This window comes from Ovis canadensis, chromosome 7 (assembly GCF_042477335.2).
Source record: "Ovis canadensis isolate MfBH-ARS-UI-01 breed Bighorn chromosome 7, ARS-UI_OviCan_v2, whole genome shotgun sequence".
Classification (NCBI taxonomy): domain Eukaryota; kingdom Metazoa; phylum Chordata; class Mammalia; order Artiodactyla; family Bovidae; genus Ovis; species Ovis canadensis.
This window is the reverse complement of record NC_091251.1, coordinates 99769760-99794543: the sequence shown is the minus strand read 5'-3', so window position 1 is coordinate 99794543 and position 24784 is coordinate 99769760. Positions and strand designations below refer to the sequence as shown.

General features: G+C 47.1%; 1 protein-coding gene across 1 annotated transcript in view; it reads right to left on the bottom strand.

Annotated features, from left to right (window-relative positions):
- The window catches only part of LOC138444253 (neurexin-3), an 819713-nt gene extending 798309 nt beyond the window's left edge, over nucleotides 1-21404 (bottom strand). The window contains exons 1-2 of the mRNA XM_069597533.1: nucleotides 20696-21404; nucleotides 465-471 (exon numbers count right to left, since the gene is read on the bottom strand). Coding sequence (XP_069453634.1) covers nucleotides 465-471; nucleotides 20696-21404 — 716 coding nt within the window. The remainder of the gene's footprint in view (nucleotides 1-464; nucleotides 472-20695) is intronic.
- Nucleotides 21405-24784: the final 3380 nt, after the last annotated feature.

Sequence of the window (24784 nt, the reverse complement as noted above, 5' to 3'; positions counted from 1 at the left end):
AAATAAATACGTAAAAGTAAAGACATAGTTCCTGCCAAGAATTTTAGACTGATTCACCTTGTCCTTGGACCCAACAAGCGACCACACACATAGGCAGCCCCCTCTCCACTGCTTTCTCCTTGTTTGTCCTCATCTTTAGCTATCAGTCCTCAGAGGGGCCTCCCTGATCCTCCCTTTTCTCATTAGTTCCCCCCCTCACCTTATTCTTTCCACCTACAGCACTCATCACAATCATAATTGTACATTTATGGGTTTATGTTGTCCACAGCTCTTATGTGTAAGCTCCACGCAGACAGGCGCCACAGCTGTTTTGATCTCCATGGTTTATGCTTGGAAATCAATGTTCTTTTGAATCAATTCCCTTTTCTCAGCATGATGCAGGGGAACGTATGCTAGACTGAGAGTGAGGACCCCTGGGCTCGGGTCCCAGTCCCACGGCCACTTGCTGGCCTATTGTAAGTTACTTTGCCTCTCCAGGTCACAGTTTCATAGAAGAAGAAGGTTGGATTGTGATGTTCAAGGTGGGGAAGGGGTGATAAAATGTATGTGTCGGGGGTACATATGCGAATCGTAACAATAGTCATCTTACAACTTGATCCAAGCAAAAGATTTCCGCCGAGACTTGACCAAAGACCTCTTGGATAGTAAGACTATGCGAATGACAACGAAATGACTTGGAGATCGTGGTTATAAAAGACAGAAGATACAGGATTCCAGCTCAAGAGGTTCCTGGTTCACTTACAGCCCACAGGATGGAACAAGACACCATGGATAAAGGGTGGGTGGTGGGGAGGAGTTCCAAGACAGCTTGTTTGTGTCTGAATCGGGATCAAAGTCAGTCAAGTGCAGGAGGCAGAGAAGTCCTAAGACGAGTGAGGAGAAGAAAGGCGGTCCCCCTCCATGCTAGAGGCACCCCAGTTAGGCCAGCAGAACATGGGACTGGGTCTTCAATGGTCAAAGAAGCCATCATTCAGGTTCAGATTGAAAGGGGGACAGAGTGAGGCGATGGGAGCTCAAACTCCAGGTCCGCCAACTGCCAGACTCATGTCTCCGGCAGATAGATTGTTTTCTCTTTTCAATATGAATCCCTCATTTATAAAACCAGAGAAACAACAGAACCTCCCTGGTGAGGGTGGTTGGGAGAATCAAAGGAAGTCATATTTGAAAGCACTTAGCCCAGTGTCTGAGGGCTTCCCAGGTGGCACAGTGCTAAAGAATCCGCCTGCCAATGGAAACACAAGAAACATGGGTTTGATCCCTGGGTCAGGAAGATCCCCTGGAGTAGGAAATGGCAACCCACTCCAGTATTCTTGCCTGGAAAGTTCCATGGACAGAGGAGCCTAGGGGGCTACAGTCCATGGGGTCTCAAAGAACTGGACATGACTGAGTGACTGAGAACCCAGGCACAGACCAGTATCTAGCACATAGAAAGCATTTTATGAGAATTAGTTCATCATCACCACTGTTATTAAATTTGTGAGTATGTGCTCAGTCGTGTCCAACTCTTTGCAATGCTATGGACTGTAACCCATCAGGCTACTCTGTCCATGAGATTTTTCAGGCAAGAATACTGGAGTGGGTAGCCATTTCTTCCTCCAGGGGATCTTCCCAATCCAGGGATCAAACCCCCACCTTCTGGGTCTCAGCATTGCAGGCAGAGTCTTTTACCACTGAGCCATTGGGGAAACCTTTGTTATTAGTCTATCAAAATAGACAACTGATAAATCATAAGATTTCCATGATATTAGTAAAAATGATACTTAGCAAAAATGATTAGAACTGGGCACAAAGCTAAACTCAGCCCTAAATCCACTTGCTTCAACTGCGATTCCTGGCCAGAGACTCAGGCTACACCAGCCTGCCTGAATACTGGGTCCAGAAAAAGCCCTGTGATTCCTTGGAGTGTCTTAATCACACCCTGAACTTCAGAGTCTTTTCTCAGGGTTGAAGAGGGATCAGTGGAAGCACAGAGACCACTGCTACACTATGCTTCTCCTGTCAAAGCGTCCATCACTTGATAATTGCTTGGTTAAATAAACAGCTTGAAGGCATGACTGTCTTGCTCATCACGCTACTCTTAGCACTTCCCCTAACACACAGTGGGCCCGCAGTAAGCGTGTGTTGTCACACGAGGTGGGAAGAAATTCCTTTCAAATAACATCCCTGGATTTCAGTAAGAGATTTCATGTGAGCATGCATACTCACGTAGGCTCCATTTCTTGGTTCTCATCACACGCCAGCTGGGCCCCTAACACCTCAATTTCTTGTGCTTTGAAAAATGTTCAAAGGCGTTCCCCTTCCTCCCTAGGCACCCCATTCTGACTTACGCTAGATAAGCAACTTCAGATTGCTGAACAGCAATATACAACACAGCTGGGCGAAATTCCTGTGTCCTGAAATTCCTGGAAAACCATGATGCACAGCAAGCATTTGGAGCATGGACCCAAGATCCCTAGCCCCAGGCCCAGAGTCAGAGATGGGAGGAAGGCAGCATCAAGCAACTGGAACTGAGCCTTGACTTCCTGAAAGTATTCTGATTCCTTTCCAAGGGCCCCACCCTGGGCAGAGAGAGAGAAACCACAGTGAATTAATTGCCAGCACTTTCATCACTGGCTGGTGAGCCGGGGGCTTCTAGCATCTCCAGTGTGGGGGATCTTTGTCTTTGAGCTCACAAGAGCCAGAATGAGAAAAATCTCTTCCCCAAGCTCAGGAGAAGGTCAACAGTTTTGGGCTGAGTGTGACTGCTAGTACCCTGTGAGCTCAATGCCCAACTCCAAGAAAAAAAAATGGCCAAGTGAACAGTATGAAAAGGCAAAAAGATATGACACTAAAAGATGTACTCTCAAGGTTGGTAGGTGACCAATATATTACTGGAGAGGAGTGGAGGAATAACTCCAGAAAAAATGAAGAGATGGAGCCAAAGCAAAAACAACGCCCAGTTGTGGATGTGGCTGGTGATGCAAGTAAAGTCCGACGCTACAAAGAGCAATATTGCATAGGAACCTGGAATGTTAGGTCTATGAATCAAGACAAATTGGAAGCGGTCAAACGGGAGATGGCAAGAGTGAACAATGACATTTTAGAAATCAGTGAACGAAAATGGACTGGAATAGGCGAATTTAATTCCAATGACCATTATATCTACAACTGTGGGCAAGAATCCCTTAGAAGAAAGGGAGTAGCCGTCCTGGTCAGCAAAAGAGTCTGAAATGAAGTACTTGGGTGCAATCTCAAAAATGACAAATGATTTCTGTTTGTTTCCAAGGCAAGCCATTCAATATCGCAGTAATCCAAGCCTATGCTCTGACCAATAATGCTGAAGAAGCTGAAGTTGAACGGTTCTATGAAGACCTACAAGACCTTCCAAAACTAACACCCAAAGAAGATGTCCTTTACACTATAGGGGACTGGAATGAGAGAAGTAGGAAGTCAAGAGATACCTGGAGTATCAGGCAAATTTGGCCTTGGCGTACAGAATGAAGCAGGGCAAAGGAAACAGAGTTTTGCCAAGAGAACGCACTGGTCATAGCTAACACCTTCTTCCAACAACACAAGAGAAGACTCTGTACATGGACATCACCAGGTGGTCAACACCGAAATCAGATTGATTATATTCTTTGCGGCAAAAGATGGAGAAGCTCTATACAGTCAGCAAAAACAAGACTGGTAGCTGACTGTGGCTCAGATTATGAACTCCCTATTGCCAAGTTCAGACTTAAATTGAAGAAAGTAGAGAGAACCACTAGACCACTCAGGTATGACCTAAATCAAATCCCTTACGATTATACAGTGGAAATGACAAATAGATTAAAGGAATTAGATCTGATAGAGTGTCTGAAGAACTATGGACAGAGGTTCATGACATTGTACAAGAGACAGTGATCAAGGCCATACCTAGGAAAAGAAATGCAAAAAGGCAAAATGGCTGTCTGAGGAGGCCTTACAAATAACTGAGAAAATAAGAAAAGCAAAAGGCAAAGGAGAAAAGGAAAGGTGTATCCATCTGAATGCAGAGTTCCAGAGAATAGCAAGAAGAGGTAAGAAAGCCTTCCTCAGTGATCAGTGCAAAGAAATAGAGGAAAACAATAGAATGGGAAAGACTAGAGATCTCTTCAAGAAAGTCAGAGATACCAAGGGAACATTTCATGCGAAGATGGGTACAATAAAGGACAGAAATGGTATGGACCTAACAGAAGCAGAAGATATTAACAAGAGGTGGCAAGAATACACAGAAGAACTGTACACAAAAGATCTTCATGACCCAGATAACCACGATGGTGCAATCACTCACCCAGAGCCAAACATCCTGGAATGCAAAGTCAAGTGGGTCTTAGGAAGCATTAATACTACCAGCAAAGCTAGTGGAGGTGATGTGATTCCAGTCAAGCTATTTCAAGTCCTAAAAGATGATGCTGTGAAAGTGCTGCACTCAATATGCCAACAAATTTGGAAAACTCAGCAGTGGTCACAGAACTGGAAAAGGTCAGTTTTCATTCCAATCCCAAAGAAAGGCAATGCCAAAGAATGTTCAAACTACCACACAATTGCACTCATCTCACACACTAGCAAAGTAATGCTCAAAATTCTCCAAGCCAAGCCTCAACAGTATGTAAACCATGAACTTCCAGATGTTCAAGCTGGATTTAGAAAAGGCAGAGGAACCAGAGATCAAATTGCCAACATCCACTGGATCATAGAAAAAGCAAGAGAATACCAGAAAAACATCTACTTCTGCTTTATTGACTATGCCAAAGCCTTTGACTATGTAGATCACAACAAACTGTGGAAAATTCTTCAAGAGATGTGAATATTAGACCACCTGACCTGCCTCCTGAGAAATCTGTATGCAGGTCAAGAAGCAACAGTTAGAACCAGACATGGAACAACAGACTGGTTCCAAATTGGGAAAGGAGTACCTCAAGGCTGTATATTGTCACTGCTTATTTAACTTATATAGGAGTACATCATGTGAAATGTCGGGCAGGACGAAGCACAAGCTGGAATCAAGATTTCCAGGACAAATATCAATAACCACAGATACACATATGACACCACCCTTATGGGAGAAAGCAAAGAACTAAAGAGCCTCTTGATGAAAGGAAAAGAGGAGAGTTAAAATGTTGGCTTAACAATCTATGTTCGATACAGGATACAGGATGCTTGGGGCTGGTGCATGGGGATGATCCAGAGAGATGATATGGGGTGGGAGGGGGATTCAGGATTGGGAGCTTGTGTACACCCGTGGTGGATTCATGTCGATGTGTGGCAATGCCAATACAGTACTGTAAAGTAAAATAAAGTAAAAATAAAATTTAAAAAAAATGTTGGCTTAAAACTCAACATTCAAAAAACTAAGATCATGGCATCCAGTCCCATCACTTCATGGCAAATAGATAGGGAAACAATGGAAACAATGACAGACTGTATTTCTGGGGGCTCCAAAATCACTACAGATGATGACTGCAGCCATGAAATTAAAAGACGTTTGCTCCTTGGAAGAAAAGCTATGACCAACCTAGACAGCATATTAAGAGACAGAGACATTACTTTGCCAACAAAGTTCTGTCTAGTCACAGCTATGGTTTTTCTAGCAGTCATGTGTGGATGTGAGAGTTGGACTATAAAGAAAGCTGAGAGCCAAAGAACTGATGCTTTTGAATTGTGGTGTTGGAAAAGACTCTGGAGAGTCTCTTGGACCGCAAGGAGATCAAACCAGATGCTGAAGCTGAAACTCCAATACTTTGGCCACCTAATGCAAAGAACTGACTCTTTGGAAAAGACCCTGATGCTGGGAAAGATTGAAGGCAGGAGGAGAAGTGGATGACAGAGGATAAAGATGGTTGGATGGCATCACCAACTGGATGGACATGAGTTTGAGTTGGCTCCGGGAGTTAGTGATGGTCCATGGAGTCGCAAGGAGTCAAACACAACTGAGTGACTGAACTGAACTGAACTGCAAGCATTTTATGTTTAGCTCAAAAGTTCTCAGGAGAAGGCAATGGCACCCCACTCCAGTACTCTTGCCTGGAAAATTCCATGGACAGAGGAGCCTGGGAGGCTGCAGTCCATGGGGTCACGAATGTCAGACACAACTGAGTGACTTCGTCTTCACTTTTCACTTTCATGCATTGGAGAAGGAAATGGAAACCCACTCCAGTGTTCTTGCCTGGAGAATCCCAGGGACAGGGGAGCCTGGTGGGCTGCTGTCTATAGGGTCGCACAGTCAGACACGACTGAAGCGACTTAGCAGCAGCAGCAGCACAAGTTCTCAAAGAAACACAAAGTACAAATCAGAATGCCAGCTCCCTGATTTTGGGCAAGTCACTTCACTCCTCTGGGTTTGCTTCTTTTGAATCACTGAGCTCTTGATTCCCATGAGATTCTAATGTTCTAGGAGTCAGAAATTGTATTATGTTTATGAGCAGAACATCCAAAACCCTCAGAATCATAATCTGTAAATGAGACTTAAGTTTCTACATGTAGACATTTTTTCAAATGAACAGACCTCTCCAAAGGAAGACAAAGAGTTAATGTGAATGGTTTTTTGAAACTAAATTATATAATCTTTCGATGCTGTTTTATTATATTCAAATGCACGCCCTGACTTCAACCAGATCGAGAAGGCATACTCTTTCATTGAGTGCCCAGTGAACAATTTTAAGGAACTTTCCTTTGTTCCTAGTTTCCCTTCTACATCTCCAATCATTTGCTTTACTCTGTCTCATGGATTTCCTGTCTTCTGCTACCCTGTATGTTAAGGTTCTGAAAGGTTCTGAGTTTATCCTCCTTTACCTCTCAATTAGACTCCTTACCTGGACAACCTCACTCCTGCACCTTACCCCTACAACAACAACCACCACCCTGACCTCTGTCCAGGCCTATCCTCCTCCCTAGCATGACCCTTGCCCCCACCTGCCTCTGCACATCTCCTGGTAGGTGTCCTATAGGTTCTGAAGAGAAAGTGGGTAAGATACAGACAATCATTTATCATCACCCTTCTCTCACCTTTACCCCACATCTGCTCCTCCCACTGACTTTCCTAGTTATCCCTAAGACCAAAAGACCATGTGATCAAAGCTCTTCTTCCCCCTTTGCAATTATCATCATCATTAATAATTAGTAATAATGGTTAACATTCACTGAATGCTGACTGCATGCCAAGCGTTGTTCTAAGTATTCTACGTGTGAGATCTCAAACTTCAAAGCAATCTGAAATGGTGGGCACTGGCATTACACTCATTTCACAAATAGTGGAACTGCAACACAGAAAAGTTAAATCTTTTGCCCAAGTTTACACAACTAGTGTGTGTCAGAGTCAAGGTCTAAGTCCAAACCCACTAAAGCTCATTGCCTTTTGAAGTATGAAGTGCCTCTTTTTTAACATCTCTGCAGGTGGCCCTTTTTCCATCACTACCCTCCCAGGAGTGACTCTTCTCTCACCAAAGTCACTCAACAGCCTCTACCTGGACCCCCAGCTTTCCCCCTCCCAATCACCAACCATTCCATCACACAAATTGCTCCTAGAGCCACCTTTCTTTTTTAAAAAAGTAAAACTTCATTGCAATATAGTTGATTGACAATGCTGCGTCTTTCTAAAACTCATATCTGATAGTCACTGCTCAGTTGAAACGTTTCCAATGGCTCCCAAGGGCAGGAAAATATAATGTCCCAAATACACGCAAACACTTAAGACTCACACTACCTAAGTCCTACCCATATTCCTACTCCACGGTCCTCAACCCTTTAATTCAGCCACATGAACAGCAGCAAACTCCTAGCAAGAGTATCTTGCTGTTTCATAGGGTCCCCTGAATGTCTTTTTCCCCCAGTCTACTAATTAAAGCTTTCAAGTCCAACCTGAGGGTTTCCACTGTGAAATGCCCTTCAGCCTGACTCCCACCATGAACACACACACACCACAAGCAGGTGGAACACTGCCTTTTGAGCTACTCCACAAACATCCCACGTGGTATTTTAGCAGCTCTAATGTACACAACACCTCTTTGCCCAACAGGCTTTCCAACTGGACCATGAGCTCCTCAAGGGCAGGGCCCAAGCTGGTACACAACAGGCACTCACTCAGTGAATGTCAGAAAATGAACGTATTCCAGTAAAGAGATGGGATATTTCAACATACAGATGATTATACATCAAGGATTGCTTTGCAAATGTTTGAACATACTTTAAAGACTCTGTTCTCTTACACAATGTAAACTTGCCCCGGCAAACACTATGATTTTTTAATGCAAAAAAACTCTGCAATAGCAGATAATATTAGTCATTCTAAACACTGAGGCTTCTGAAAGTGGAAGATGTGACTGGAGTAACTTCCTATGGGGCCCTCCAAAGCCACCTGGCCAGGTCAACCAAGACCACTACACACAGAGCTGAAGACAGAGTTGAGGAACCCAACACACATCCCACTGGCATCGGGGACACATTGGGTATCAGTCTCCACCTGAAATCTGCAAGCAGCAGTAGGGGTGGGGATAGTGAGTAACTATTGCCAACTAGAGATTCAACTAGAGATGTAGAGAGAAACATAGATCTGAGTCTTGACCAGTGACCTCCAAAGCTTTCTGGACCAACTCCCCACTAGGAAAACTCATTTTACTATATTCTCCTGAGAGATGTATATTACATGCACTTATAAATAATTTGTATACAGGTTAACTTTACACTTTCACTATTTCCTACCTGTATCCCCTTAAATGGTCTTTGCACCTACCCCGCTTTTTTGGCCATGTCACACAGCTAGTGGGATTTTAGTTCTCCCACCAGGGATTGGACTTGCCCTGGACAGTGAGAGCTCAGAGTCCTAACCACTGGACGACCAGGGAATTCCCAATGTGTCCCTTTCTGAAGCCCACTGACCTAAGGAATATCTTCCCACGCCCCTGAACTGCAGAGGATGTACGTGATGAAACCCCAGGACCATGGAGTCCTTGGTTCGCAGGCACGTGCACACCAGCACACGTGTCGCTCCAGCACAACGCACCCCTCCCGGCTAAGACAAGGCCACGCTGTGCCTTCTGTGGTCCTGCAGCTCCAAGCATCAGAATTCCTCCTCTGTAGCTCTGATCGTTTCCACCCTCCAGCCCAACATCCTCCCCCTCCTCCACCCACGTGGCAGCTCTTCCCATATCCGAGGACACTTATCTAGTCCCCAGTGAGCCTCCCCTTCTCCAGGGAATCCACACAAGCTGATGGGGCCTCTCCATCTCCAGTGACAACACCGCGCCTGCCTCCAACAGCTATTCCACACGCGTTTACATGGTCCCAGGCTGGCTGCTGTCTATAATTGTTACAGGAAACCATTGGTTTGTAAACAAACAAAGTCTTTCTAGTTCACCCTCAGCTAGATCAAGCCAAGTGGAATGTACGTGTGTGTGACTCAGATTCTACAAAAACTGCCCCACCATACCACTTTCCTTATTAAAAGGAGGCATTTCTAAAGGTGGCCCACTCTACGGTGGTCCAAGCCACAGCTGTAATCAATGTATTAAACAGACATTAAGCTCACGTTCTTGGGAACCTGCATCCATCCATCACACATGAGTGAGCACACACATAGATACGCATGTAAAACATGAATGCAGGCACACACACACACACACAGAGGAGGCTTTAGTAAGGCCACAGACATTTGTTGACCACCTGCTTTTTGTCAGATACCAGAGACATGCCATTTAGCCTTCAAGCCTGTAGCGTTAATTCGCAAAAGGAAAAAAGAGTCTTCCCTTGGCTTCATGTCTTAGAATTCTCAACGAGAGTTCCTCCTCATGTATACTCCTGTAACGGGAATCAGGAAACCCAACGGAGCTACTACAACTTGCATTAAGGATGTGAAAACCAAAGGGAGCTGAGAGACACATTAAAACATAGCCAGTGGTTATATATTCTACACAGCAAAAAGGAAAAAAAAAAAAAACAAAAATTAGCCCCAATCTGCGTTAACACAAGGCTGAAAACTCAGTATCAGGATGGTGGTGGTTTAGTTGCTCAGTCGTTGACTCTCTGCAACCCCATGGACCGTAGCCCCCTAGGCTCCTCTGTCCATGTGATTTTCCCGGCAAGAACACTGGAGTGCATTGCCATTGCCTTCTCCAGGGCAATATCAGGAGGAGCAAACAACAAAATTCCCACAGCAACTAAAACCCAATCATCTTCTTCCCATGTGGCAATTAGCACTTGACCGTGTGAGATGCCCATTTCCTTCCCTGGGTGTGTGGTTGGTGGAAACGCGCTGGACAATGGGGACTGCCACAGAAGAAGTCGGTGACTCTGAGTACATTTTCATGCTCTGAGTCAAAAGGATGTCTGTGGGCTTTGCTCTTAAAAGCAAACTATTTTAAACCATGAATTATGAGACAAATTCTCCTATCTTTGCTGCAGTGTCAGTGAAGTGACTGTCAATGGGGAGGTGGCTGAGAGCCAAGACTAGCCTCATCCCCTTTAGGGTGCAGAAGGGGATTTACTTGGCAGGTTTCCAGTCCGTGCCAATGTGGGAGCAACATCTTCTAGCCCTGCCTAATCCTCTCCCTGGGAGACTTCTTCCCAATAGTGCCAAAAACATGGGACACCCAAGGCAACCTGGCAGAGTAGGAAACATTTCTGAATAGGGCATATGCTTCCAAGGCCAGTTTCCAGGAATAGCTACTCAATGCTACATCATCTCATACCCTTGTCTTTTTTTTTTTTTCCTAAAGCATCCTACTAGGCTTTTAAGCAAAATCTTGATGTGTGTTGGGGCGTCTGATCCTGGCTGCCATGATAGACTTGTCAAGTAAGTCCAATCCAATTCCATTTTCCTCTATTCCATAGCATTCTGGAACTTCTCCTCTTATTTCTGAGCCATTAGATATTTCCAGGGGGCTCTTTGGAAATTCAGAGAAATTCAGAGATGCTGAAAAGCTGGCTGAATATGGAGGAAGATGGGACATCTTAGGGGGGATCAAATTAGGCACAGATAATAGAGCCAGGGATGGGGCTAAGCACGAATCCTTGAGAGTACAAGCTCCCCAGGAACGAAATGACTGGAGCATGAATCACCTGCTTACATCAGAATTTCTTCCCACGTCAATCCCTCCCATGTCATTTAAGATTAATCACAAGCAGTTAATTCTAAATAACTCAGTGGTGTGTATACTGTTAGTGCTATATTAGAGAATCCCTTACGAATTCTACTTTGTGCAAGGGTTAATTCCTCCAAAGCATCATCCAGAACTGTTATGACCTACCCATCCGCCCCACCCACATGGCAAATCGTAAAGGTCAGATTCCTTTAATTAAAATGAGAACCACTGAGGAAGTGTCTGAGAAGCAGACTTCAGCCTGATGAAGGAAGAGCTCCACGATACGCTGTAATCAGAGATACATCAGGATGCCTTGGAAAGTACCAAGCCCCTGCCGTTGCCACTGCCCGGGGTTTTTTAGTCAGGGAGAGATGTCTTACACAGTTGAGAAGAGGATGTGAGATGAATAATTAGACCCAATGACCTTTATAGAACCCTCCAGTAACATACAGCCCATGGTAACTATACTATTAATAATACAGTATTGCATGTTTAAAAGTTGCTAAGAGAGCTGATCTTAAAAGTTCTCATAATAAGAAAAAGCATGTTGTAACTATGTAGCACATTAAAAAGTAGAGACATTACTTTGCCAACAAAGGGCTGTCTAGTCAAAGCTATGGTTTTTCAAGCAGTTATCTATGGATGTGAGACTTGGACTATAAAGAAAGCTGAGAGCCGAAGAATTGATGCTTTTGAACTGTGGTGTTGGAGAAGACTCCTGAGAGTCTGTTGGACTGCAAGGAGATCAAACCTGTCAATCCTAAAGGAAATCAGTCCTGAATATTCATTGAAAGGACTAGTGCTGAAGCTGAAACTCTAACACTTTGGCCACCTGATGTGAAGAACTGACTCACTGGAAAAGACTCTGAAGCTGGGAAAGACTGGGGAGAGGGGGACGACAGAGGATGAGATGGTTGGATGGCATCACCAACGCGATGGACATGAGCTTGAGTAGGCTCTGGGAGTTGGTGACAGACAGGGAATCCTGGCCTGCTGCAGCCCATGGGGTCGCAGAGAGTCAGACACAACTGAGCAACTGAACTATGTAGGGTGATGGATGTTACGCAGGCTTATTGTGGTGACCATTTTGCAATACAGACAAATATTGAATTTGAAATTGTTACACACCTGAAACTAATTTAGTATGTCAATTATGCCTTAATTTAAAAAAAAGTTCCCTCCAAATGTATCATCCCATGATTGTTAACAAGCACCTTGGTTTCTGGTTTTGGGGGAAGGGTGGATTTCTGTGTTTGCTTTTGAACACCTTGGGTTTTCAGTGCATCACACAGGCAGAGCCATGACTAGAAGGCAGTGTAAATGTCTTCCTGACCTCTACACGGGTCACAGGACCTGTGGGGCATCCCTTACAGACGATTTCTCCCATGGCACCAGAGCACCCCTCTGATGTTTCAGTGTGACTCCTTATAAGAAGAGACTCACAGCACACTGCCTCAGCCTGAGCTCCAGACTTGCCTTTCCTGACCGAGATCAAGCAAATATGCTGCGGGACGATCATTAGCCTTTCAGAATCCCACAGATGAGAGGCTTAACACCCCCCAGCCTGCTCTTCCTCATTCCTTTAGCCATCCAAGGCTAACCATGCGAGAGACAGGACCCCTTCTGGAGAGAAGCCTGAGAGAATGAGGAGGAAGGCAAAGACCATGAGTGTTGGGTGAGCCCCTTCCCACCGTGTGGATCACAGAGAAGCAATGTCAACCTTGCTCATCCCTCCTGGCGATGGGTGCTCATTTTTATTTGAAAGCAACCTATCAGGTAAACAAGCTGTACTTTTTCTATTCCAGTCATGCCTGGAGGAAAGGTTATGGGGTTGCCTGGAATACTCCACCTGCCAGCGTGGAGATACCAACCCTAACATTGCTGACAACCATGGGTTTATCAAGACATTGGCCTCTAAGGACTTTACATCAGCAAACAGGACCACTTCAGGAGAACTAAATCCACAGGCAAGAGGAAAAACTTTCAGAGAAGGCTTGGATACATACAGTTCCCTGGAGAAACATAAAGGAAAATCTCCCCAGAGCCACCTTCTTAGCTGCAAAGATACTGTACTTAAACAAGAGCCTCAGTAAAACCAAAAGGATATAAACGCATTTCACAGCTTAAACCAAGAGCTTCCCATTGCCCACAGCCTGCATCCCTGCCTTTCTTTCATCCTCAGCCTCTTTAGGACCTTGCACAAACTTCCAGAAAACTGCATCCCCCTCCCTCCCTTGAAGAGCTGAGAGCACTCGTGATTTTTAGGTCCACATGCAAGTAAGTGGAGTTGGGCTGGATGATGATGAGATGAATTTGTTTTTAAAAGCTGCTGGTACTGGTTCCTTGTTGTTAAATTTTTTTTGAAAATACATTATGTTGAAATATCGTGGCTAGCCGTGGAGGTTTGAGCACAGACACAGATGACGACACATTTAAAGGGGCCCCATATTGCTTTTAAATAGGTCACCCAAAGACATCACTTTCTGGAGAACAACAGCAGTAATGACAGCCCACTGGCACTGTGAGTCCCCAAACAGATCACAGAGGCAGGCCTGCTGAGCCACTCTCTGTCCCTCTCCTCTGTCAGCCGCAGCGTGCCACCTGTAACATGGCCCCGCACTGAGCCGCGCAAACCAAGCATCCCAACCTCAGCTGCGAAACCTCAGGAGGGCCCCGGATACGTCCCCCGGTTAAACACCAGCTTGTTCCTCGAAATTTATAGCAAACATTTCTGAACACATCCTCATTACACACTGTATGCCCTAGATGTCCCCTGCTCCCCACCACGCCTCCCCAAACCGTGTTCCTCTCTGCCTTCATCCTCCCGCACTCCATCTCTGTGGCTCCTCCTGCCCTGTTGTCATGGGAAGGGAAATGCGTCTGTGATGAAGGGTCAGAGGTCACTGGGGAATCACTCATACACCCAGAGCCAACATTGCTGTCGCTGGACAGCAACAAGCCTTCTTAACAGAGGCGGATCCACAGAGCGGGAACCGGAAGCTCGTGATGCCAGGCATGCCTTAAGGAAAAAGAACAAAAATCACAAGTACAATAATATGCACGGGGCCTTGAAAAGGGGCCGTGCAAGTGAAGATAGGCCAAAGGTTTAGTTTTGTGGCAAATCCGCCTCTGTAATAAACTCCCCTCCCACACACACAAAGGAAAAGGGAGGAATAAACACAGAGGAAGGGAGTTCGGTTTTGCTCTCTGGGAAGAGAGTCAGAAGACAGCAGGAAAGCAAGAAGTGTGAAGGATGAATCCTGGAGCTCCGTCTTTGACCGCCAACCCTGGGTGGGCTGCCGGCCACTTCCTGGTACCTGGGAAATCAAAGGCGAGTCTGAAGAGGTCGTGCGGTCCAGCCAGTGATGCTCCAGCGTGGGGAAGCCGTGCTGTAACTGCCTCGGGACCCATGGGTCCATTCCCAGGCACTTCATTTCAAACCAGGGTGGGAAGTGAATACTCAAGATTCATTCATTCTCTCTCATTCTCCCATCGCCTCTCTTTCTGACTGGGAGGAGCAGATCTCCTGGGACTGGCCAAGCTGATAACCTCCTGTACCGGGAGTTTGACATTTTGCTTATCATCAGCAACCAGGGAGGCAATGCTCCATTTCACAATGGAGACACAGCCCATTTGTGTTAATGAAGGCAGCCTAGGAGCAGATATAAAATGCTAGGTTGAGGATCTGGGCTCTTGAGTCGCAGGGCCACCTGACAAATAGGCAGCATCTAAGCTTGCCCTCACGCTGTCTACCTGCAAGATGAATGGCGCTCTGAGTTTGGATCTCCTCACCTGTTCTGTGGGACAGTAGGGCCTGTGCTGCCCACCTCGATGGGATGCCTTGTGGACCGGGACACCATATTTATGGGGCAGAGAGCTCTGAATCCAGTCCAGAGGTACAACCACTGTCACTGACCCCAAGCTCTTGGGCAGGGGTAAAAGGGTGATGAAATTGGATTCAAGATGCTCCCCAAATTCCCCTCCTTTTCCTTCTGCTGCCTCTCTAACAAGGATGAAGGGAAATGACAGAGGTGGGGGTAACTCAAAGGGAAGCTTCAAACCTTCTATAAAACCAAACTGACACAAAATTCATTCTTACACCCACCAGGCAGCCAACAGCCCAGAGTTAGGACTCCTTCTTTCCCAGAGACTGTGCTGATCATTTTATATGTTTCGTCTCATTCTGTGCTCTCAATTCCCTAACATGTGATTTCTTGTTATCCCTGCTTTGCTGCAAGGCAGGACAGCACAGTGGTTAAGAGCATGGGCTCTGAAGCCACACCCTTGAGATATATACTCCATTCCAGTCTCTCCCCAGGGGTAGTTACTTAGCCTTTGTCCCTCCACTTCCTTATCTACAAAATTAGAATAACAATAGTGTGTCAAGAGTGGTTCTGAGGGTCACAGGAGCTGATACAGAGCAGACCTGGAGTGAATGCCCTGTGACTGCCAGCTGCTCTAATTATTGCTGTTATTATTGTTGAGGATGCTGAAGCTTCCAAAACCATCTCCAAAGACAGCATGTAAGTGGACAAGCCCTCACGTAAGTCCAGGAGCTGTACTCTTAACCAAACCTTGATCAAGTTTTTGACTTCTCTGCTCCTCAGTTTCCTCATCTGTGAAATAGGGCTAGTTAATGGTATCAACTGCATAGGAGTGTTTTGAGAATCAGATGAGACCATGCGCAGGAAGCACCTAGGATTCAGGCCGGGGCAGTGCTCAAAAATAGTAAATAACATCACTATTACTTTTTCTAAGGAAGGCTGCTTGATCTCTGGAGCCTTGTTTCAAAGCCTCTCTCACTCCATTTCCACACCCTACCCCTGACTTAAAGCCAGTTACCCCAGGGGAGTAGGAAGCAATGGGGAGGGCATGTTAGCTCCACCCTCCCAACACATAGCCCACACCCCACTTCTTCTGTCCCGTGAACAGGGAACTGAGCTGACGGCAGCTGCTCTGGGACAGCCTGTGAAGGGAGATAGGGGACTTAAAGATAATTAAGATGATTAGCCCCCCAGCGCTGGGCCTGTGGTGTCTCATCACCAGATGCAAATACAAGTTCAGGGCTCCTGGAAGGCTTCTGGCAGAATGCCCGCCCGCCCCTCAACCCTGCTGAACCTGGACCAAGCCTTACACAAGGCCCACCCTCTCTGCAGCCCACAGCTGGAGTGCAGGCTGGGGTGGAAGGAGAAGGCTGCTCTCACATCCACAGAAGGGGGTACAAGGAAGAAGGGTCTTCTGTCTTTACAGGGAGGCAGAGATGCTATTGTGAGGAGGGGGGTGGGGGGAGCAGTTAAAAAAAAAAATTGCTCTTCCCTCGCAGTTAAAAGGAGGATAATTGGAGCAAGTGGCAGGCGGCAGCTCTGTCATTTAGCATGCAGCATACCCAGGAAATCTCGCTGGGTAATCAGGAGGAGAGGACGAGAAAGAGCAATCAGACCCCTATTCAGGCTCGTTTAGCGACAGCCCCCGCTGGATGGCTGGCTGGGCCAGGGGAGAGCGGGGCTGGTCCTAACGCCCGAATGCTGGGTGGGAAATCGAGTCCTCCCTGCTTCTGGGCTTGTCTCCACCCCCCAGGGGGAAGGATTCTGAAAAGGAGCTAGACTTGGCTCTTGATGACTCACCACTGCCCACCCCACTCCTAGGCTGTAGGGGTTGGCTGAGATTAGGAACAAAGCCACGTTACTATTCAGGCAGAAGGGGCAAGGGCAAGGGGAAGAAGAAACGCTGGTATTTTTATACAAATGCCCCAAACGGGAGGAGCCACGGCAATTACTGGGACCTTCGCTATAGCATCCTGTCTCTGGCTCTTGGTGAAGCCTCGGGGATAAGCACCTCTTCTTGGAATACCTTTCCATCTTAGTTCTGCCTTTGAGAAATGGGAGAAGAAACGGAACATTCTCCATAAAAAAGAAAACTAATTGAAATTCACTTTCGGGAAGGCACACCAAGGCCACACAGTGGTACTGAGCCATCCATCAAACCAACCTGAGTAGGATGTCAGCTTCAGACGGCGGGAGGGATGGGGGATGGATGGGAGGCTAGTGGAGCCCATACCACCGTGTGCTTGTACTCAGACTCTGGTCCCTATTACCTGCACCCACAGGTACCTCACTGGGGGATCCCCACCCCTGAAAACAGCTGAGACTCAAAACAAGCTGCTTTTGCCCTGGGCACCTGCCTAAGTTAGCAGGAAAAGATAGCAGACAATGAACCAATTTTTCTTTTTGCCGACTCAACAGGACCTCATGTCGCCTCACTGAAATTAACCTAAAAACACAGATGCACAAATGATCTTTGACACAGGTAGACCCATGGATTAAGATCTGATCATAGAGATCAACCTGTGGAAACTTCCCCACCTTTCCTTGGCCCCACCCCACCTGCAGCAGGCTGGTTTCAGGCTAAATGAACTCTTCAGGGAAACTGGTACTGAAACGGAGACACCTTGGCAGTGAACCAGTTCGTCATGGCTATAAGATTGTTGAGAAATTCAATACCTGCACATTCACAATTGAGAATGTTTTAAAAACAATCAAGCTAAACTCATGTCAAAGTAATGACAAGCCCCCAGTAACCAATGAGAGGGCTGCTGTCTGGAGGCTGCTGGGGGTACCTCTTTATTGTCCAGTGAGGTTCAGAGATGCCCCAAACAGGACATACTGGGCTAAACAGAAAAAGCCAGGTGAATATCTCCCACCACAGAGGGATTATACTCCAAAACAGATATGCATAATTTTAAAGTTTTTTTGAGGCAAGATTAAAAGTCATCTTGAACAAATCTGAAGTTGAAAACCCAAACATTTGATTTATAAACATAACAACCTAGAAGAAAAAAAAAAAAGCCCAGGACCACCCCCTCTCTCTCCAGCATGTGCCAGAATGTTCAATGTGGCCATTAGCTGGTTTGGGAGTCTTGGGATGAAGGTTCCCCAAGTAGGCTGTGTGGGGTTCAGTCTGCAGCCAAAGTCTTTTGCCACAGGAAACAGAAGATAACTGTGTCCATAACTTGTCCCATGCAAACCCATCTCTCCCACAGCAACTATCTCCGGGGTCTTGTGGGTCTTACCTAGAAAAGATACCCAATGGGAGGTCAAAATCGCCCAAAGCAAATAGAAGAGATGGGCTCAGCCGTGCGTTCTTCCTGGGGTGCAGGATGGAGACATTTCCAAGCCACTGAGGCATGGAAAGCCAGACAGGCCAAGCAAACATCAATACCACCAGCATGCTAGAAGCTAATGGACCGCAGAGAGCGCCTCCAACAGGGCCCCGACCACATCCATCTGAAGCTGCAGGAGCCCTCCCAGCTCTTCCTGCCCTTGAACTGCTAAAGCATTAGCCCCTACACGATCAAACAGCACGGCCCATCCTGCAAAGTGGGATGATCAGAGGCTTGGTACACAGGACCCACTGCCGGGACCAAGTCCCGCGGGTTTCAGTTCTGTGACATTTGCAATTTAAAGTGGGCGAGAGAGCCACCCTCACTGCCCGTTTTACACTGTCTTTAGGAAAACTGGCAGTTATTTGTTTAGGCTGTTTGTCTTGTTTTATGCAGATCGGCTTGACACTCAGCAGCTGCTGTGGGTGTTTTTTTTCCCCCTTCATATTTTACAGGTGAGTTTTCCCCTGCTTACTCTAAAAATTAACTGTGTGGAGAGAACAGATATTTCCTAAAAGCCTGATATGCATCTTTGTGATTGATCAGACATAATGACAATTACCAGGAGCAACAGGCTTCAAGTCACCAACAGTAAATGCTGGTACCTCCAACATTCACCCTCACCTCAGCCATTACACTGCTCCAAACCAACCAAGTGTTAGTAGTTAGTGGAGTGTAGTTAATACTAAGTTTGTTTACTGTATTATGTACCATGAGAATAATGAAATATGCTGTGTTTGCCTTCTACAGATAGAGGCATCAGTCCATAGCCACGAGATGGTCTGAACCCTATAGAAAAAAAAAATCATTAAAATATATATATTGTATTTAGCTATTAAAAAATTGACTGCTTATCATCTACTCTGAAGAAACTCCTCTGCAGACCTCAAACAAACATACACACACACACACCCAAACCAAAAAAAAAAAAAAAGAGAGAGAGAGAAGAAATTGTATACATATATAGTATAGAGATTTCTTCCTGCAGAAAAGTGCTGATCCAAACCTGCCCAGAGGAAATGAGTTCTTTTTAAACACAAAAAATGCAATCAGGGATAATCAGCAAGTTAACAACACACTTGCAAACACTATGGTCCCTAGAAAGGAAGAATGCCAGCTTCCAATGCCAGTGCTGAGAACAGAACAGATCCTTTGGGCAAAGGAGAAAACAAGTGTTCATGTCAGCTTTCAGGAAAAACTTTCTCCAAAGCCCAGAAGCTCTGGAACAGCAGTCGGCTCCAGGGGGACCTGCTTGTGGTAAGTGCTTCAGTAACCACTGTCCCCAGATGACTCTGTGGGTTGGGGCTGCCTCTACCCCTCTGCCCCATCCCTCCTCCAGTGGACTCAGTGAGCAATAACAGAGGTCAGAAAAGGACTTCTTGCATGCCTTGCATCTCCCTCTCTGGCAACCCACCCACAAGAAGGGAGGTGTGATGGCAGGCCCAGAAGAGGAAAGAAGTACTCTTGCGATATCCCATACTTGACCTACAAGGAGGTTCCCAAGAAGATCCCCAAAGTGTTCTGGTCTCCAGCATGTAGCACCTGTGAAATAAACTTTGTTTTGATTTAAAGAAATGTTTTAATACCTGCTAGTAGATAACGTTCGTATCAACCACAGCCTGCTTTAGGAGTTGGGTGGTTTCAGGGAAAGTGTAAGGAGCATCTGCAGACACTATTTTTAATTACAAATCCCAAGGCAGTAGGGTATCACCTGAATGAAGGGATTGTGGGAGTCTGTGCTAAGACACTCACCTGGACCCACCTACCTGACCTCCCTTGACCTGCTGGTTCCCAACTTTAGCTGCACAATGGAATCACCTGGGGGTGTTAGTACGAGGAGGCGAGAAGTCCCCTCCAAAATGCCCTGTCTACCCATCAGACACCTTCCAGAAAACTGTGGGAGGAGCGGCACAGCTGAAGGACTGGGTTGACAGCAAGGCTGGGTGTGGACCCATAGTCTATCAACCCTCATTCTTTGCACAGGCATTCCTTATATTAGGGACGATAAGGAGAAAGTGAAGCGGAGTGTCCCGTCTATTCACAAGGGCCCAATTCTCAAGGGATCAGGAGGGCCATAGACAGCCACTTTGCCCCTTTCTATCTGACTTCTGGCCTTGTACTGATCCTTCAGAGCTTCACCGCGGTGGAAACAGCTGAGCTGGGGCTCAGATCCTATACTCGACTCTATCCAGCTTTCTGAGCAGAGCCAAACATTTGTGTAAGGAAGGAGCCCATGGTTGAGTAGTCAGGATTCTCTCCTGCTGAGATCTGATGGATTTTTCCATCAAGAGAAAGCCAAGGATTTCTACCACACCCTCGGGGAAAGAGACCCAATTATCTAACAGGCAGCTAAAGAGGCGGGTCAATGATAGAACTGGTTTCCCTCCAGGGGATCTTGATCCTTACCCAAGCCGTCAGGGGTGGGCTCGAGCCTCAGAGGGGTAGAGAAGAGGATCCTTACCTTCCGAGCACAGCTTGCCGCCATAGCCGGTGGTAGAACAGTCACAGGTGGGGTGTCCATCCAGGAGAAAGCAGATGCCGCCATTTTCACAGGGACGCTCACCGCAGGGCCCCTCGGCATCCAACTGGACACCCTGGCTTCCCAGAAGCCGGGGCTCTGAGTTGCCGTACTTGAGATCCGAGATTAATCCCTTGAAGCTGGGCATGGCCTGCACCCCATCAAGGGTCAGGGCAGACGGCCGGATGTCGGCGGGAACGCCGCCCAGGAACAGGTCACTGACCACGTCCATGTAGGGCCGCTGGGGCTGCAGCTCCGCGGACCTGCCCTCCCCGTCGAGCACCAGCACGGTGCGCAGGCGGTCGCGGCTCACCATGACGAAGTGCCAGCTGCTGTCGTTCACCCGCTTGCCGGACAGCACGGCGGTCTCCGCACAGTCCATGCTGAGGCGCAGCTGCACACGGCCGTCCACCAGGGAGAGGCAGAGGAAGTCGCAGACGCCACCGTCGTCCAGGTAGAGGAGCAGCCCCGCGGACACGTTGGTCTTGAACTGGAAGCTGAGGTCGCTGCGCGTGCTGGCATCCCAGCGGAGGTAGCGCGCCCACTGGTTGGGGAAGCCCATGAACTCCAGGCCCAGGCAGAGCCCCAGCAGGGATCCCAGCAGGAGGCTCACCTTCAAGGTGAAGAACACCGAGTGCGTGGTGAGGCTCATTCTGGCAAAGGCCCAGGGGCCCGGAGGCGGGCAACAGCCCTCGGGGGGCAATCCCCCCGCCCCACCTCCTTTGAAGTGGAAGGCAGAGAGGAGGAGGAGATGGCTGGGGGACAGAGAACACACAAGAGGGAGGAGGCACACACACACGGAGAGGAGGATGCGGAAGGAGGAAAGAAAACCAGGAAGCCCCTGGTGGGCACCCACGAGCAAGAAGTTCAGTAAGAGACGGAGCGGGGGAAGGCCGGGGCAGCAGTAGAGGAGGTCGCCCAGGCGGGCAGGGGGACAGTGAGGGTGCAGAGTGGGGAGCGGAGTGTCTTTCTCCAAGAAAAGATCTCAGCTATCCAATGTGGATCCGGAGGCCTCGATTTGGGCAGGAGAAAAGTACACGGCGGGCCGGCTGGCGGGTGGAAGCCTTCAGCAATGTCCACCTCCCGGCAGCAGACCCCCAAACGGCCCAGCCAGGGAGGCCGGGGAGAGGGCTGGGGTCAGGGGGGCCGTGATGGAGGAGGAGTGAGCAGTCAGGTGAGCCAGGCGCAAGGCAGAAACAGGCCCAGGACCAGCCCTGAAGGTCGACCTCCTAGCAGCAGAGGGCCGCGGGGAGGGGAGCAGCCGGAAGTTGAGAGCTCAGGCAGAGCAGGGCCCGGGGCCGAACGGAAGCGGACTCAGGCTTCATGGTGCGGGCTAGAGGCGGGCTGGCCCGTAACCTGCCTCCCAGGACTCCAGAGAAAAGACCTGCAGGAAGGAGAAGGGGAGAAGGAAAGAAAGATTAGGGCCCTGTGTCAGGAAAATACTGCGCCCTATTTCACAAATATTGATGGAGCGCTGACTGCGAGCCCAGCTACTCTAGTGAGTCCCAGAGTGCTTGGTGCTTTAAGCGGCAGGGAAGGCCCAGGGTCTTTCAGAGCCATGTCAGGACCCCAAACTCAGCTCCTAACGATGCACTTAGGTTTTCCGCGTGCAAAAAGAGTATCAAACCCGCCAAGCCGTATCAGCACATTCTTACGATGTTCATATCACAGGGTCACGTGGCCAAAATTTATTTTTCAGGTATGTGCTAACGTTTTAGATACTCAAACACACACATGCAGTTTTAACTTGTTTACCTATTAAAAGACATGAACATGACAGTGATTTTTTGCTTGTTTTAGATTTTCCTTCTCATTTTGCCAAGCCAATGTCTGGTGTAGGCAGCCGAAGACAGATCCTCACCTTTACATTTTGAGGGAATTATTTATAGGAGTCAGTGAGAATAAACTAGAAGGTGGGTAATGAGCAAAAAACACTCATCTCTTAACTAAATGTTGGAGAAAAGGTCTTGTTGAGGGGAGCGGAGAAATGTGCTTTGAACCTTTAAAAAAAAAGGCTGAGTGTATCCTAGTTCTTGTATATGGAACTTTGAGAAAATTTCTTAACTTATTTGAGTTTCTATTTTCTCACTCATAGAGAACATAATAGCCTTTTAACAAAGTTGGAGACAGGATTCAATGCAATCATGTATTAGAAGATTCTAGCATGAGACTACAGCCACAGTAGGGGAACAATGAACGCTACCTCTTCCTTATTTGTAAGGAAGGATGAGAAGGGAGGATCGCTGGTGTATGTCTATATGTGTGAGTGTGTGTGTATCTGCAAAGGGGATATACTGCAAACAGTATATTAAAACATACATTTTTAAATTAAAAAAAAAAAAACACGAATGAGCAACAAATGAATAGTTAAGGAATGCCACAGACCTAGAGCATATCATGCATGTTTTATACTGACTGTAAATGCACCAGGACCCAGTTAAGGGGTGGCTGACTGAAGGCAGACTTTGGTCACAGGGCTGAGAGGAGACTTCTCTGTTCGCATGAGAGCAATGAGTGTAATTTTCAAGAGTTATGCAAGTTGCTGCTTATTAATTGGCATGCTTGATAATTCACCATGGTCGCTGTCAAACCACTGTCTACTATGTTTATGATGGCTGCATTAGCAAAGCTAGTTATTACTCATCCTTTGAAGAGGAAAACGCTGTTCCTTAAGCAGGAACAAACACCTATTTCCAGTGAACACACAGCCCACCCAAAAAGAGGCTGATTAAATCCATGATAAGGAAAGCCTCTGTGGTATAAAACGTCCTATACACACAGTGTTTCCCAAAGCGTGGCATGGGCACCTCCAGGGGTGTGAGGAAGTCTTAACTGGAACATGAGCATAGCATGTGCCAACACATGCAGGCTTCGCACAAGCACAAGCCAAACCAACGTTTAAAATGCCAGCAGTTTTTGGACCCCCCTGGGGCTTCCCTGGCGACTCAACAGGTAAAAGAATCCACCTGCAGTGCAGGTGCTACAGGAGACTTGAGATCAATCCCTGAGTCAGAAAGATCCCCTGGAGGAGGACATGGCAGCTCACTCCAGCATTCTTGCCTAGAGAATCCCATGGACAGAGAAGCCTGGCAGGCTACAGTCCAGAGGGTCACAAAGAGGTGTCCATGACTGTAAGTGACTTAGCATGCATGCACGGTGATACAGTGGATAAGAATCTGCCTGCGGATACAGGGGAGGCAGGTTGGATCCCTGGTCTGGAAAGATTCCACAAGCTCCAGACAACTAAAGCCCGTGCACCACAAACGCTGAGCCCACACTCTGGAGTGTGAGCTGCAACTACAGAGCCCACGTGCTCTAGAGCCCGCAAAAAAAAAAAACACAGCAGTTTTTGAGCTGGTTGATGACACTTTGGTAGCACGAAATCAGCTAAGCTAGAATATTTACACCACAGAAATAAGCAAACATCACAAATCAGAATCTGAGAAGATGAGATTTAAGGAAAGCCTTGAAGGAGGATGAGAGAACTAGCTATGTAAATGTCTGGAAAGAAGCTTCCAGAAGGACTAGTGCAAACACTAGGGCACTAGTGCAACATCCCAGGGGAGAAGAGAGACCCTTGTGCCCAAAGAGGGCTTCTTCTGCTCCTAATATCTGCCATGTATACATAATTTTTTAATCAAAAATTTAAAAATTAATTTATTTTAATTGGAGGCTAATTATTTTACAGTATTGTAGTGGTTTTTGCCATACATTGACATGAATCAGCCATGGGTGTATATGTGTTCCCCATCCTGAATTTTTTAATCAAGTTTTTGAAAAGGGACCACTTTTAGGAAATGTGCTCAAAGGACAGCTGCTTTCCTATCACTCCCTCCATCGTGCATCTGATCTAGAAGAGTGGGGAGCAAGGCAGACATGACGAGCAAAAAGCCCAGGTCTCTCCAACGAAGTATCCCACACTGGGCAATATCAATGAGCCAAGAACGTAAAGATCACATCACGGATGGAGCCCACGGTGTCTGAGCTCCAGAGGCTTGGGAAAGTGTTTTCTCAGTGACACTACCCCTGGCT